Below are 16,179 nucleotides of genomic sequence, written 5' to 3' on the forward strand. Positions count from 1 at the left end.
TAACGGACACCCAGGGGACAAAAAATTTTGTCCGCTAACGAGGAATGTCCGTTAATGGATAGTAAAATACATTGAGTTTTGCGACGTAATTCAAAAAGGTGTGCGTTAGTGAAAGTATCTGCTAACTGGAGTGTCCGTTATGGAATGTTCCGCTGCAGAATTATCGTGTTTCTTATGTTACTCACGAAAGGACAGAAACGGTACCTTCCTTGGCTAGTTGAAATCTTCTGAAATCAACAGGTGGCTCAGAAATTTCCGATTTTTCACACTTAACTAGCTCCAATTTGAATCAAAATTTAAACCACTTAATTTTCCTTCAAAATTATTTTATTATTTATTATTTAATTATTTCATTTTCAAAATTTAAATGTAGATAACTCCCTTGAATGTTGATCAAGAACCATAATATTTAAATATTCTTATATACCACTCTCGTATGCTACTTGTTGGGTGACTTTTCATTTTTGTATAGCAGCCCAATTCCGAAGAAAAAAAGGTTTTTATTTCTACTGTAAACTTAGTAATTGTGTAAATGTTCCTTTTAGAAAATAAGCTCTTGATTTATTTTTGGATCAATGAATTTAAACGAGCCGTACATCCACCGAAGAACGTCCTGGGTTTCCGGTTTAGGAAACCTCCTTGGAAAATATTGGAAAAGTCCACGGAATCTTCATGGAAGATCGCAGATTGAAGGTGCTTGAGATAGCTGATGTTGTGGGGATTTCAATAAATATTTCACAATATTCTCCATTAGAAATCGGAAACGAAGAAAAAACTTCTGCATGCAAGATGGGTGCCTCAATTGCTGACGATTAATCAAAAGTGAAAAATGCAAAAGACATTTCTGAAGAAAATTTGTTGGCATTGGCTCAAACCCTGAGGGACTATACAAGTATTACGTCAGCATCGAGAAGGGGGGGGGGTTCGGATTTGCTGACTTTTGATGACGGGGGTGGGGAGTTTAATTGACGATTACGTCATCAATCACCTTTTTCGAAAACACACACACACATTAAATATTCTTCATGCAACCTAACCACGCATTATGTGGGCCCACCTTGCGCTATAGTCAAGACCAGACATATCCACAATAATTCCATAAAATCGCATCGATAGATAAATAGGAAGAAATAACCCCAAATTACTCAAATGTTTGTTTTTAAGCAACTACCTTGAAATGACTGTGATTAACATCTCTGGAATTTAGAGAAACTATGATGAAGAATGCTTGCACACCAAAACTAGCAACGGTAATCTTATACCATTCAATTAATGCTCAAAAGTTAAAAATATAGTGTGTTCGTTGTCCAGTTTGTTATCATGTGAAAAATGACACCTGTACATTCATAGTAAAATTCACTAAAAAGTGTCAAACAGTGGTGGTCGGACTCACTATGTATATTCTCGAAGGGCAATCCTAATCAGGGACATGCGCAGCATCAACCTTTGGGGGGGGGGGGGAGACAAAAGGCTTGGAGGGTGGGCACGATGAATTTCTCAAAGATAAATTTTAAGTTTTTAGCCTTCAAATAGCATTGAAATTAACATAAATTTAACTATAACAACTTTCTTTCGATGTTTTAATTTTTTTTCGAAAATATATATTTTTTGGACGAAAACTAAATTTTTGATCGGATTGGGGAAGAGACACGAGCCCCTTATGCCCCCTCTGAGTACATCTTTGATCCCAATATGCGGTAGGAGAGGGGGACAGAGCTGACAAAATATTTCTGACGGGGGGGGGTCAGAGGTTTGCTGACTTTCACTAACAGGGGGGAAGGGGTCAAAAATGGCTAAAAATCCGCTGAAGTAATACTTGAATGGCCCTTGAAGACTTTAAACGTCGATTTTTTACCATGGGTGAAACATTGATTCCCCACTATACACCAGAGTCGAAAAAAGTGATGGCATCATTTTTCTGGGGTTCTGAAGACGTTGTCCATATAGATTTCTTCCGGAGGGGTCAGACATCACTTCTGGGAAATTTGAAAGAACAGCTGCATATGAAACGGCCAAGACTGAAACATAAACAAAAAGACTTATCTTAACAAGCCAATGCCCCATCTCACAGATATGCCATTGCAATGGTCAAATTGCGTATATTAGGCTTTGCACGAATTTCGCATTCGCCAAATTCTACGGATTTAGCCTCAAGTTGGCTTTTTCTTGCTCTCAATAGTAAAAATTTCACTTGGTAGAAAACATTTTTTATCAAATGAAGAGACCATTGCAGCTGTGAAGTTAGAAAAAAATGTAATTTTCTGACGGGATAAAGAAATTTGAACATAATTGAAAAAAAAAAGTGTGCGAAGCTTGAAGGAGACTATAATGAAATAAAAAAATTACTTTTTATTTCATAAAAAATTCACCGTTTTTTATACCTTACTCATCAAACGACCTTCGTATATTACAGTGGCTATACGAATGTAAATATCCGCAACAGACAAAATGCCCAACGAGGTAGCTGAAAAATAAATACTCATAGAAATATGGATGTCAAATAAAAATTTTAATGTTCAACAACCCAAAAAAAGATAAATTTCATGAACAAACTGTATACTATGAGAAAATTAAACTAAAAACGATGGGAAAATATAATACATTGCCTATGAGGAAATAATAGTTGCCTCCTCTTAGTATATCATTATATAAAATTGTGAATATATTTTTAGAATTTAAGAATCATGTATAAAAATGTTTACCACAATATACGATTTATATTTAAAATATATTATGATAATACACAAAAACATAATGGCACTACACAAACACAAAATTCAATGTCAAATAAATTTCAAAACTAAATCATGAGCAACGTTCATATAGAGCTAGATGCACGTGTTTCAAATAAAATTTAATAAGTTTAGCAACCAAAAACATTCAAATGACTATTATTATTCTCAATAGTCATTTCTTCCATAATACTGAAACCACCATCCTCCTCCTTTATTACTGTGTTGTCAGACCAACTTTGCAATATTGCAGTGTTGCGCGCATTCCACGTATCAACAATAGAACGTATCCAAAACCAATTTTTACGCTTTGCTTATTTGAAAAAATTGTTGTTTATAATGTCCGCTTGTCAACTGAAATCCTTAGATAAAAATTTCAATATGATACACTAGAGATTCGATGTCAAAAAGCTTTGCGCAGTTTTTCATCTAAATACTCAAGAATGATTTTGATTCACCATACATACTGTCAATAATTATTTTTTATTGTTCACACATCAACCTCAGAAACCGTTGCTTATTATTTGTTCCTTCGTATCGCACAAATATATTAAGAAATTCACTTTCAAGTTTGTTCATGCACAATAATGCAAATTTTTAATATGCATATATTTGTATGTAAGTGTGTGTATACAGGGTGTTCTGCCAATAGACCGAAGAGGGTTGTTGGCAGGCATCAAGAGGAACAAAAATTGCATTAGAGCATGATGTCGCAAACCACGTTGAGAGGGTGAAAATCGCGAAAAACGCATGCAGGCTCTGAGTCCAGAGGAGACGAAAGGTATATGTTAGTTGATCGCTGAATGCGTTCGTGGGTTCGCTCACCATATCTGACGTGAGCAACGTCGCGAAACGCATGCGCTGGGATAGGCTCACGCGCTGCGGACGACGTAAATTAGCACTATTGCGGTAGTAAGCACGTGTAGCAGTTACTTGTCTATTTCAATGAGTATCGTGATGGATAACTACTCGAACGAGGAATACGCTGATATGCATCCGATTTACGGTTGAGCAGATGGCAATGGGCGTTTAGCACAACGGATGTACCAACGGCAATATCCTGTGGAAAGACCAGAGGATCTCATAGCGCGGATTGTCGCTGCTGCGGCAGACATCAATAACATCATATCTTTGAGCTCGTCCGGGAATCGTTTATACGTCGTTTTAGACTGCAATGACGTCAGTGGCCGCCACTTCCAACAACTTTTGTAATAATTAATCAAATTAATCTTTTTGTAATTATTATTGTACTTTTTGTCGTTCCAGCGTGACGTCGAAACCTGCATGCGTTTTTCGCGATTTTCACCCTCTCAACGCGGTTTACGACACCATGTTCCATAGCAATTTCTGCTGCTCTTGATTCCTACTAACAACCCTCTGAGTTTGTCGGTTCATTAACAGAACACCCTGTATATATAGCAGTATTTCTGTATATATTTAGCACTGGCTGTTTTCGTATACGCCAGCAATCATCCGAAGATTTATGGCTTTGGTGGTGACAATAGAACTGTTGCAGCAACGCGTTTTCACCGCATACAAAAATTGTGAGCATTTGATGAATATAAATTATGTTTTTTTTCTCAAAAGATTTTGAATTCGAATCGACGAATAATTGAGCTTTTACGTCTAATAAATGAATTATTTTAAAATTAAAGTGTACAGATAGAAACCAATCGTGACCGGAGTCAAACGTAAGAATTAAACGCCGTTGTAAAAACGTAAAAGTCATATATCTGAGCGACGTATAAACTAGGTTCCACCGTAAAACCAAAAAGCTAAAGTTAACTATTCCTCAATAATAAAATTTCATAATTTTATTTGAAGAAATTCCTATAATATCAAAGGGAATAAACGAAGTCTATATACATTTGAAAGTCCGTGACTTGTCCTCTCTCCTCAAAACAGCTAAATAAAACAGACAGCAGTAGTAGTAGCAGCAGCAACTTTTCTTAGGTTCAATATTCTTCCAGAATTAGCCTCATACAAGAATAAAAAAAAAAAATTGTCTTAATTTTCTTGTATAATTGTAAATGGTTGTAGCATATATTTTTTCTGAGAATTGAGGAAATTGCTCAGACGCAAAGCATTCAAGACACAAGGGAGGAAAAAACAAAAAAAAAAACAATAACAAGAGCTAAATATCATGTACATTACATTAAGCAATGGAACACAAGAAAGTTACATTTTTAAAAAAATAATAATAATAATGATAATTTATTATTATTTTATTATTATTATTATTTTTTTGGTTCGATGGCAGCGGCGGCGGCGCTGTTGTAGTAGAAACAACTACTAAGTGGTTTTAAGTCTCGTGAGCGGTTGTGTTGTGAGAGTGTGGTGTGCGGTGCGCTCCGTGTGGCGTCCGTCATTCGTTCTTATACTTCATTATTATTATTATTTTTTTTATTTTCCTTTTGGCAAAAAGCACCAAAACTAGCCTTTCTTTATTCAGTGATCGAGAAGCAAGAAGAGTGCAAAGAGGTAGGAAAAAAACGAACAAATCATTCCAACGACAACCGCGTGGTGATCATTATTATTGACTTAACCACATGCATTTTTCTTGAAGTTTGGTTTCGTTTGTGATGTGAGGAATTTTTCCCGATCCAAAATTATGACTCGATTTTAAAATTAATTATATATTATCTGGTTCTTTTTTTTTGGAATTTATTTTTTTTTTAATTTCTTCTTCCCCACCTTGACATGAGAACAAAGTGGATTACGTTTCTATAAAACGAAATTATTAGTTTATATAAAAATATTGGAAAGAAGAAGAATAAAAAGGAATTAATAATGAGGTAAATTTTTAGTTTCGTTTTTTTTTGATTGATTTGATGCGCGGGAAATTCAAATCTCTTTATGAGAGATTATTTTTGATTATTATAAAATATGTGCTACATGCTTTGTTTTATTTTTTAATATTGCAACGAGATTCAGATTGCGTGAGGGTGAGTAGTATTTTATTTTTAAAATTTCTAATATATAATTTGTATATGTTGCGGTAAATGTGATAAATAGATTATTATACATAATAACCGGTGTTATGCATATTCACCAATCGTCTTGGTTTGATAAATTTATCACTTTTACCGGCGAATGTGCATAATACCAAAGTGTTGTTGGTAAATTTGATAAATACGCACTGAAAATTATCACTTTTACTGGAACACAAGAAACTAGAAACAACGCTGGATTATGTATGATACCTAAGCGTGGTTGGTGAATTTGATTAATACTGAAAACATTACCACTTTTACCGGCAATCATGCATAATAACCAAGTGCCGTTGGTAAATTTGATAAATACTTGAAATTTTCGCCTTTGTCTGTGATTACGCATAAAACCCCAGTGTAATTGGTGAATTTGATAAATATGAAAAAAAAAAACCCAAATGAGTCTAGTACGTGTTATGAATATAGTCGGACACCGGATACAAGGATAACAAATTCTACTATCGATATAATGATACCTACCCCGATATAATGATACAATACATGCACGAATTGTCATGTACAGTATATCGTATAGTACGATTTACCATGTTTACCAACGACATGACGCTTGGGTATCATGCATAATCACCGGTAAAAGCGGTTAATACAAATACAAAGGCCCCAACAGACCGAGGCCAATGAGATGGCTGAAAAAAAGATTTCCATAAAAATCTGGTTGTCGAATTTATATATCTAAACTACATAAAAAAATACAGCAATCCAATAAGAGCAATAAAAACCAATAATTATGATAAAATAAAAATATACATATTGCCCATAAAAAAAATTATGGTTGTCTCATTTAAGTATGGATAGCTTCTCGATTTATCCCAATATGTTTATCATATGTCTTTTTAAACGTGTCATTAATAATATAGGGAAATTTATCAAACTTACCAAAATTCTCGGTGATTATGCATAATAACCAGTTACTATGTATAATAACCGCATTTATCACATTCACAGTAACATATACATGATATTTTGTTTAGTAAGTGTTGTTTTTATTAACCTTTCAATGCATCATGTGGGAAAGCCTATATATCTTGATTTAGATACATAAATTTTGCACTTAATTGACATCAGAAGATCGTTTCAATTATCTATGTTCTAGTCCACGAAAACGATTGGTAAGTTCTAAATTGAAAACAATAAAAAATGGTGAATTATTGTGGTAAAAATATGGTTAAACATGATGTTTTTAATGCAACCTCAATTTTAACAAAACCATAAAACCTCAGTTTTATTACAAAATAAAATTGAAGAGCTGAAATAAATAATGTTTTTTTTCAAAGCAAAAGGTCTATAACTTTTTGCAAATTTCTAGAACCATAGTAATTAAAACGATGAAAATCTAAAAAAATTAACCAGAATATTGCATTAAATTCTGATATTGATATAAAATGATTAATCCTCTATGATCCAGTGTATATTAGAATTCACATGGCCAAAAAAAAAAATCCCCGTTATACAATTTTTTTTTAATATTTCAGAAAGTAAGTCTTTTAGTGCCGTTTCAGTACAAAATACGGTTATATAAGTACAATAATTTTTTATCTAGAAAGAGTTGATTCCTTGCAGGTGTCATTTTTGGAGAGCTCCTGAAATTGTACGTGTCAGAGACTTATAAAATCCGCACCAAATTAAGGGTATTAGAAATAAAATTCGAGGTAAAACTGTTCAACTTCGCTAAGCAACATTTTATCTGTTTATTGATAACAATAAAACAAAGGAAATTTGTATATTTTATTTTCGCAATCAACCATTTTATCTAATTAAAAAAAATCCACTCTAATTAATTAAATTGCCGTGTTGATGTGTTGTTTCAATTTAAAATCTGCTAAAAACACCAATTTAAATCCACTTTTGTAAAAAGATTCTTTTTGCGTTTTTAGGGGGGTGAATCATAAAGGGTTGAAACGAATAATAGAGATAGATGACGAGCACTTGAATGTTAAAAAAAAAAGCTCAGTGTTTGTACTTAAAATTCTATCTCCACTATCTTGTGTTACTTTACTATAATTTTGAGAATGTTCTCTCTTATTCTTGAAATTGAGACAGGAATCTTAAGTAAAATTTTCTTTATCGAAGTAAGTTCTAATCTATAAAATCAATATATTATTATTACTTTTTTTTGCTGTTAATATCAGATGTTGAGTAGGTTTTAAATGACAGTATAGAGAAAGCATAACACGGCAGGAAAGGAATATCTATACTTATCTCTATAGTTTGACGCCATCGTTCAAGCGAGACATTTATAATGAAATAAGAAGAGAACATCTCTTATGTTTCAAGAAAGAAAAATAAGAAAACGGGCTGTGAAGTTCCTAGAGAAAAAAAATATATCTTCTTATTTCTTTCTTTTGATACTTTCTCTTCTACTTCTGTCCGACATGTAATTGCTGTCAGAGATCCACGAAAATACCACGAATTTCACGAAGATTCTGATCTGAAATAAAGTGACGTGATGAGATTTCCAGCAAGCATACGTGTACGTTTTTTTTTAAGAATTTGAACGTGCAATATGTTTAGGACAGTGGCTCCCAACTTTTTTAGGCCATGTCCCACCAAAGCATCTCTGAAATCCCGATGTTCCCCGTAAGGGCTATAAGTAGATCTTTTGTTAGGAAGGGTACCCCCTTTCCCCCCCCCCCATGAAATTTCATAGTTCTATGACAAAATGCAGTTTTTGCCTAACAAAAAAACTTTTTTTTTTTGCTTTGCTTCCTTAAATTTTGCAAGACTGGACTCTGCCCCCCCCCCCGATTATAGTTCTGTATCTTTCTCCCATTACTTGTTATTCTAGTTATTCAAAAAGCAAAGTCCCATTCACGTTGAGGGAGCCAAATAGGTCATTTGGTCATTTAACAAGTCAAAAGCGCGATGGTTCTTAACCAGGGGTGCTTGGAGAGACTTCAGGGGGTTCTGTGAGTTGAGATAACAATTCACTCATCGTTTTTACATTGCTATATACAGAATACTATTTTTAAAGGGGGTCCATGGATTTCATCTTACACACAAAACGTGCCTGGAACACAAGCACAAAGCCTTGGTCAAACAACTTCCAAACAAAACACTGAAAGAAAAATTGAGAAAAAAAGTCATCAGGAATTTTTTTAAAAAGTATAAATTTGAATTGATATAAAAATGGTAGGAGTTCCGAAAAGTTCCAAATCAAATCAAATTGCCCCCTTGTAGTGCGTGAGTCCCACATTGGGAATCACCGATTTAATATGATGTGCTATATATATACGTATATATATTATGTCTGATCATGAACACTGTATGTAAAGAGATTGCTATGGAATCGATACTAAATACGCGGATAATGAGCGTTAAAGAAAAGGGTGTTTACGTATAAATATGTTCATTTACTAAAAATTGTCTCTCACACTATGTGCAACTCACACCCACCCATAGCAAATAATGTTGATATATGGCTTTTTTCACGGAAAATCAGCAGGTGCCCGAATAGAGATGGGTGGAATCTTATATATATTTTTTTTATTTCATTCTTCAATCCGTACAAGTCTCACCTCTCCTTAGGTAAACTTTGATACCAAACTCTACTTTGGTCTTAGATGTTCAGTAAAATTCCAGCGAATGAGCAAAAATACCAACTTATAGGAAATCCTCACATGAGAAAAATAATAACTCGGTTTTATACAACCAGAAACTCATTCTCCAAATAAGGTCATTAAAGTTATCTAGACCGATACTGGGATTGTTGCATCATCCGGAAATAATTAAAAATCAAAAACTATTTTGATATCAATACACAATTTGATTACCTATTAGAGTGAAGGTCGAATAAATCATTAAATATCAATCTCACTAGTGGTAATATTATTATTATTATTATATTATTTCCATGCAGTTAAAGTGAAATTAAAACTAAGGGAACTATAATTTATATCCCATTATCCGATTTTATTTCAGTAAGACCATATTAAGATTATAATGAATTTTCTTTCATTATTAGAGAGGCAGTAATACCCCGATTTACGCTACCCCAAGCCACTTGATTTCGAAGTTACTCGAATTTCTGTGAAATTCACACATTTCTGAAATTCAAGCATAATCACGAGATTATTGCTTATTATTATTGTAGAGATTGTTAAATGATAAAGAAGTAAGAATTGTGTTTTATTAGATCGGAACAGCATACGTCATAAAACTGTTCTGATTTTTGAGCGGCTTTGATTTAGAAATGGACTCTCAAGATTTGTATGATATCTGCCGTTTTTGCACCTAACGTCACAATTTCATACCTAAAGTCCAACGTTTTTGACATAAATAAAGATAAAAAAGTCATTCAATGGTAATTCATTGATGATTATTCCTCTGGTCTGAAACTCTTAATCAACTCCAACCCTCATGTGAAAGTTGTTTTCTTGCCTCCAAACACAAGCAACTTATTTCTTTCGATGAACCAAGGTGTTATCAAAACAAATAAAGCATTTAACACGCGATTTTCATTCGTTTATAGATTTTATTAGAGAAAGCTTTGTTTAAGTACCAGATTGCGGTCACAACGCCCGAGGGGGGCAGTGGTAAGATGCTCGCCTTCCATATGAAGGTTGATGTTGAGGTCCATGGGTTCGATTCCGGGCATAGACCAACCGAAAAATGTTCTTTATTTACCGAACCTGGGACTACCACCGATAGATGGTGCCTTCATTTCCCACCCGATTCCACTGGTTGGAAATTGCCATATGACGATATATAACCGGAGTTGGTGTGTGGTAAAGTAGGTTGTTGTCACAAGGTAAATTAAATTTTATGAAGTCACAGGAAAGTACCTTAGTGGTAAAACAGTAGTAAAGTAGTGATCTGTACATCCACACACATAGTAGGAAGGAAAAAATACGCTTTTCCCCTAAATTTTGACCTCGTTTGACTAATATTCACGTGGCTGCATGAAAAATCGAACCCCGACATACACGGTAACCATCGGTCCTTCCTACCGCGTAACTTCGAGGTACTACTGTATAAAATACAGTGATTCAGAATTCGTGGGACAAACTTAAAGGGTGATAGAACACACCTAAATAAGCATTATTCGTCACGGAATGTGTAGTCGAATATTAAAGGTTAAAGTACAAACTCTGTAATAAAACACATTGGTGAGACACATTAATAACGCAAATTTTGGCGATGAGGTCCTAAAAAGTGCAAATAAGAATCACGTGCACGATTCCTAGGAGACTTACAAAAAGATGTCGAGAGAGAGGAGTTATGGTGGGAGATGGGTGCCATATGTAATGAGCTCGGCGTATCCAATCCGTTGAAGCAGAGATGTAGTGTTTAAGTAATTTAGAATTTTTCCTAGCAAAAATGGGTCTACTTCATTATGTTATAACCACGTGCACACCCTTGGATGGTTGATAGCACATATCGCAGTAAATCCGTTGGAAAAATTTTATCATTTGCTACTGGTAAAGTGCTATTGTGCACTCTCTAAAAGCACCTCTTACGTCTTTGCTATTGCAATTCGATCACGCGTTCCATGACCAAAAATGCTTCTTTATGTGTCTTATATCACTTCTTAAAGCTTGTCCCGTGAATTTAGAATCCCCCTGTATACGTATAATCTTGATGACAGGGAAATCCAAGGGATATACTATTATAATGTAATTATAAAAATATAAGCTCTTTTCGTTCGATAAAGTCGTTTTATTGCAATGAAAACATTCTAGATAATCACAGATTCATTCAACACCTCCATAAAAATGTATTTTAGTGCCATGCCAAAGCAATTAGTCAACAGCAAGCACCAATCTAAATAATTCTCTTTTTGTACGAAAGCTAGACAACAACTCATGACGAGGTTATCCTACTTAACAGTCACCTCTATAATATTTAAGAAGAGAGGGAGGCGTTTTTTTAAAAGAGAAAAGCTGCCGCTCTCTCTGTAAAGAAAGCAATTAGGTACCCTTGAAATCAAGAAGTCGACTGCTCATATCCGTCTAATGAGGCACTCGACAGCGATATAACACCAAGCAAAATGTTCAACCGACCGTGGACAAGTGCAACAGATAAGTCGTTTTTAGATCAAAGATTAAAAGCTAAACAAACAACTTCTTCTAAATATACCCACTCATTTGTCTGACGATAGTGGCTTTGATGATGACTGCCTTCGTGTGAAATATGATGCTACCGGGTTTTTATGAAGCAAATTCCCATATCACGAGAGATTTATCATACCTTCCCACTGTTATTTCTTACAGGGCAAGCCAAAATTTGATCGATGGTAAGGCTACGAAATTTCTTAACAGAGAGGTACAAAGACTCGGGTGTTTTGATTCGAGATGATCCATCTTACCGGGGAAACTGATACAAAATTCTTTACAAGCCACGATCTCTGCCTTTTGTCTAATGAATTGGTGGTTTCCCGTGAAAGATTTACGGTATAATTTTACATTAGGCTTATGGAAATGATAAATTCACACATGTGCATAAATTATAATTACATTTAAGGGGTCTCCTAGCCTCAAAAACAATGCTCAAGTAAAAATCGCATTAAAAATAATGTTATTTAATCATTGACTTATTTCAATTTTTTAAAATAAAATTTTTATTATATATGCTATACTATGACAATACAATGTTTCACATATCTTTTATAGTTATTTTTTTGCGAATTTTCAAACATTAAGGAACAAAAAAAAAATTTTAAATTGAATTTGAAGTTTAAATTTTTAAAAATTAAATAATTTTTTATTGAATAACATTTTTTTCCATAAATCAAATATTTATAAATGGATCTTATATATTTTTGCCTCATTTTATGAACTGGACAGATTTCTTTATTTTGAATATTGATTTTTATTCGATCATATTGATGCCATGCTATTTTATCATGCGCGCAAGATGTTAATAATGCATTTTTTCTCAATGTTTGAAAATTTGCAAAAACGGTAAATATCGAAGATATGTAAAACATTGTAATATCATGGCATGGCATATAGTCCAAAATATGTGTACCAAATTTGAAATAAACGAATGGTTAAGTAACATTTTTAATGATATTTCTACTACAGCATAGTTTTTGAGGTTTTTTCGACCATGTTAAAAGTAATGAGAACCCTAAATAGCAGAGATTTCCCATGTGAATGGGTGAAAAATCTTTCAACCTTAAAATTTTTTCTGTCAAGATTTTTGACACATGTCTGAAATTTTTCTTCCAGATTCAAGTGAAATGAATTTGTCATTATTATTTTTTCACTCTTTACGTTTTTTCGGAAGAGTAGGCTTTATAAAAGTGAATAATCCATTCATTATGAGTGCACCCCGGATTATATGCAGATTCATATATGCATATTATGCATTTGCATATTTTGTAATTTTTTAGCATTAATATATATAAATGCATAAAATCGAAGAATTTTTAGAATAAGTGCATATTTTTGAAGGTTTATTTAAGCTCAATCACTTATTTTGAAATAATTTTTCAAATAAATATTGCTCGTAATATTTTTATAACATCGGTTTTTTTTCCCGCAGGTGGGATTTAGTGAATTAGTAGAGATGTTGGTAATACTGCATTTTCAAAATATCAACCGCTTTATTGTAAGGCTATTTCTAGGGATAATCCAAAAGTGTTCTTATTTTTAGAAATATTGCCAAAATTCTTTTGTTACTCGGATTTCGTTACTGAGCAGCTGCAACAAACTAGAAATCAAAAATGTCTTAATAAAAAAATAAGTAGAAATTATTTGCATACATGCAGTAGGCCTGTAGAGGGTGCATAGGTAACAGGACGTATGGCATTTTACTGGTGAACCGTTGATCCTATAGGCATACCTCTAATTAGAAAAAGTATCCAAATGACATGTAGTACTCAGATATAGCCATTTATGTTGTAAGGGGTTGTATAGTTATTAAAATAAAAATGTTAACTTTTTATACAGTCCCCAAAAACCCAATTAGAATGTTTTTGCCCAGTCTCTCCTGATGCCTACTAAAAAATTCCACTTTTTTTAAATGTTCAAAAAAAATTCACTGAAATATTCGAATTGGAAAAATGGAGTGAAAGTTGGGAAACAACAGCATTAAATGCGGGTAAAACGTTTTAGACGCACTTAATGTTTTTTTCCAAACTTTCACTCCATTTTTCCAAACTTTCACTCCATTTTTCCAATTCGAATATTTCAGTGAATATTGCATTTAGAAACGTGGATTTTTTTTCGTTGGCATCAGCAGAGGCAACAGGACAACAACTTTCTAATTGGGTTTTTGAGCACAGGGTGTTCGTATAAAAAGTTAACATTTTTATTTTAATAACTATGCAAAAGCCCTTGCAACATGAATGACATATGAGTACTACATGTTATTTGAACAATTTTTCTAATTGATAGTATGTTTGTATGATGAATGGTTCTCCAGTAAAATGCCATAGGTCCTGTTACATATGCATGCTGTATACATATGTGGAAATATTTTTTGTAAATGAATATGCACTAAGAAATAGAAAATATGCATTTTAAAAATATATCTGCTGTTTTTTTGAATGGTTGTTTTTTCATTTTGGTACATATTTCGGAATTTTTAACCTTTTCGGGATTTTTTGTGCATATTTTAAGTTTTTTCATGAGTATTTTGGGGTTTTTAATGCACATTTTAGGACTTTTAAGTGCTTATTTGCAAATTTTTAAAACCATATTTCGCCACTTTTTTAGTGCATATGATTCTGGCTCTAGTTATGAATTTAATTTCCCATGAAATTAATGAAAAATCTCTTCATGTCCATCCCCATCTAGTTCTGATTCACTTTTTTTTTTCAATCACCTTATTTTTGAAAGATTCCTCGAGACTAGTCAGTTAGTTCATCGAGTAGCGAGTCGGTTGGTTGCAACTTGCGTGTTTATTGAACGAGCCTATCGGGTTTCAATTGAAATCACGCGAAAAGGAAAATTCATTCCCCCAAAAAAATGCATTAGAGAGCTTTCGTTTTCTAAACCCATTTCTTACGAGACACTTTTCAGCACTTTATTTTATATTTTGTTTTTATTTTTATTATTTTTTCTTCAAGAAATTGAAGAGCGTAATATGAAGCCACCCTGTGTGGGCAGGTCTTGAGATTAGTTCGAATGAATCTCTCGTGTACGTAGATAGGGCTGACATCATTTCATGGTTCTTTTCGACACATCTTCCAGTCGCCAGTGGGACGGAAACCACCCTCGAAGTACATTAATTAATCTGCCCGAAATGACTATTACTTTATTAATAGACTCGGACGGAACCTTAGAAAATGAGAAAATCGATTGCTTGAGGTGTTCCGGGACATGAATGACAAGATTTCTTTGTCTAACAAAAGTCCATAGTGAATGAAGAGAAGTCATCTTTTTTTCGACCGTCTTCATTCTTTTCTTGCTGGTCATTCAAGTTAAACTAGCTAATTAGAATACGTAGTTAAAGATCGTCTTAACGACTTGAGTTACAAGGACTCGAGGGAAATTAAACATTTCAAGTCATAAGCGTCATTACACTAGAAATTCTTCTGTCTATGTATAATTAATGCTTCTCAAAACAACTGCAATAAATGTCATATCGAATGGCCTTTATGAGTTTGCGAAGAGGAGGAAAATTGTATTTTCTTATTTTTCTGGTATGAATATTTGAAGTTTTTCGGGGCTTGATTTTTATCGAGTGAATATCTATCTACTTAGAGGCAGCTCGAGCTTACCTGCTCCCGTGTGCCAAACCTCGCTTCTAAAGATCAGTCTGACGGAAAGCTGTCAGGGCCTAGAGAACCCTGAGATATACCTGATTTTTTTTAAAACAAAGCTGCACACGATTGTTTACCAAGAAAAACGTGCATGACCATACTTCCCGCTTTTTCGTTCGGAATTGTTTTACTATTCTCAATTATGCCGGAAAACTTGATGCACAAAGCAGCACTTATTAATGAGCCATCGTTATTTACACTTATCTTGTAAAGAAGATTTATATGAGACGACTTTTATTAAGAAATTCATTTGAAAGGCGTTTCTTCAAGGACCAGACAAGTGAAAAGCCGAATTCTTTCTTTGCCGTTATTTGACTATATCGGAAAAATTTCTGGATGAAGGTGCCAAAATTCACACTTGCCTGATGGGATAGATTTCTAGTATTACGGTCCCAGGTGCTCTCTGTTCCCTCAAGTTTTTCCAACAATCGTCGTCAAGGCATGGCTCAAAAGTGTCATGTGAATTTTTACCATTGGAAAATTTAAAAAATTTTGGTGTTTAACTAAAGCCTAAGCTGCCGCCCGTTGCAACCTGCCGAACGGATACAACCCATCCCTTGCATCGTCATTTAAGCCGCCCCCTGTGTATCAACTGATTTATTAATATCTGTTACTAACAAATTAGATCAGAGAATGAGAAAATCCCGCAGTACCTGGTGTATGAATTGTAGAAGCAGGGCCGTCTTAAGAGCATCATGGGCCTCCGGGCTAAGTGATTAATTCTAGA

The 16,179-nt window shown here is 33.9% G+C and overlaps 1 protein-coding gene across 3 annotated transcripts in view; it reads left to right on the plus strand.

Moving 5' to 3' along the window:
- The first annotated feature begins 5,065 nt into the window (after nucleotides 1–5,065).
- The window catches only part of LOC149085075 (uncharacterized), a 137,460-nt gene continuing 126,346 nt past the window's right edge, over nucleotides 5,066–16,179 (plus strand). For 2 of the 3 annotated variants that reach the window (XM_089232858.1, XM_089232857.1), the window contains exon 1: nucleotides 5,066–5,527. In XM_089232858.1, coding sequence (XP_089088984.1) covers nucleotides 5,523–5,527 — 5 coding nt within the window. In that variant the 5' untranslated portion in view covers nucleotides 5,066–5,522. The remainder of the gene's footprint in view (nucleotides 5,528–16,179) is intronic. The other variant, XM_089232859.1, reaches the window with a different exon arrangement.

Source organism: Pholcus phalangioides, unplaced genomic scaffold, assembly GCF_987345545.1.
Source record: "Pholcus phalangioides strain wild (caught in Gottingen) unplaced genomic scaffold, Ppha-v1.0 ptg000007l_1, whole genome shotgun sequence".
In the NCBI taxonomy this organism is placed as follows: domain Eukaryota; kingdom Metazoa; phylum Arthropoda; class Arachnida; order Araneae; family Pholcidae; genus Pholcus; species Pholcus phalangioides.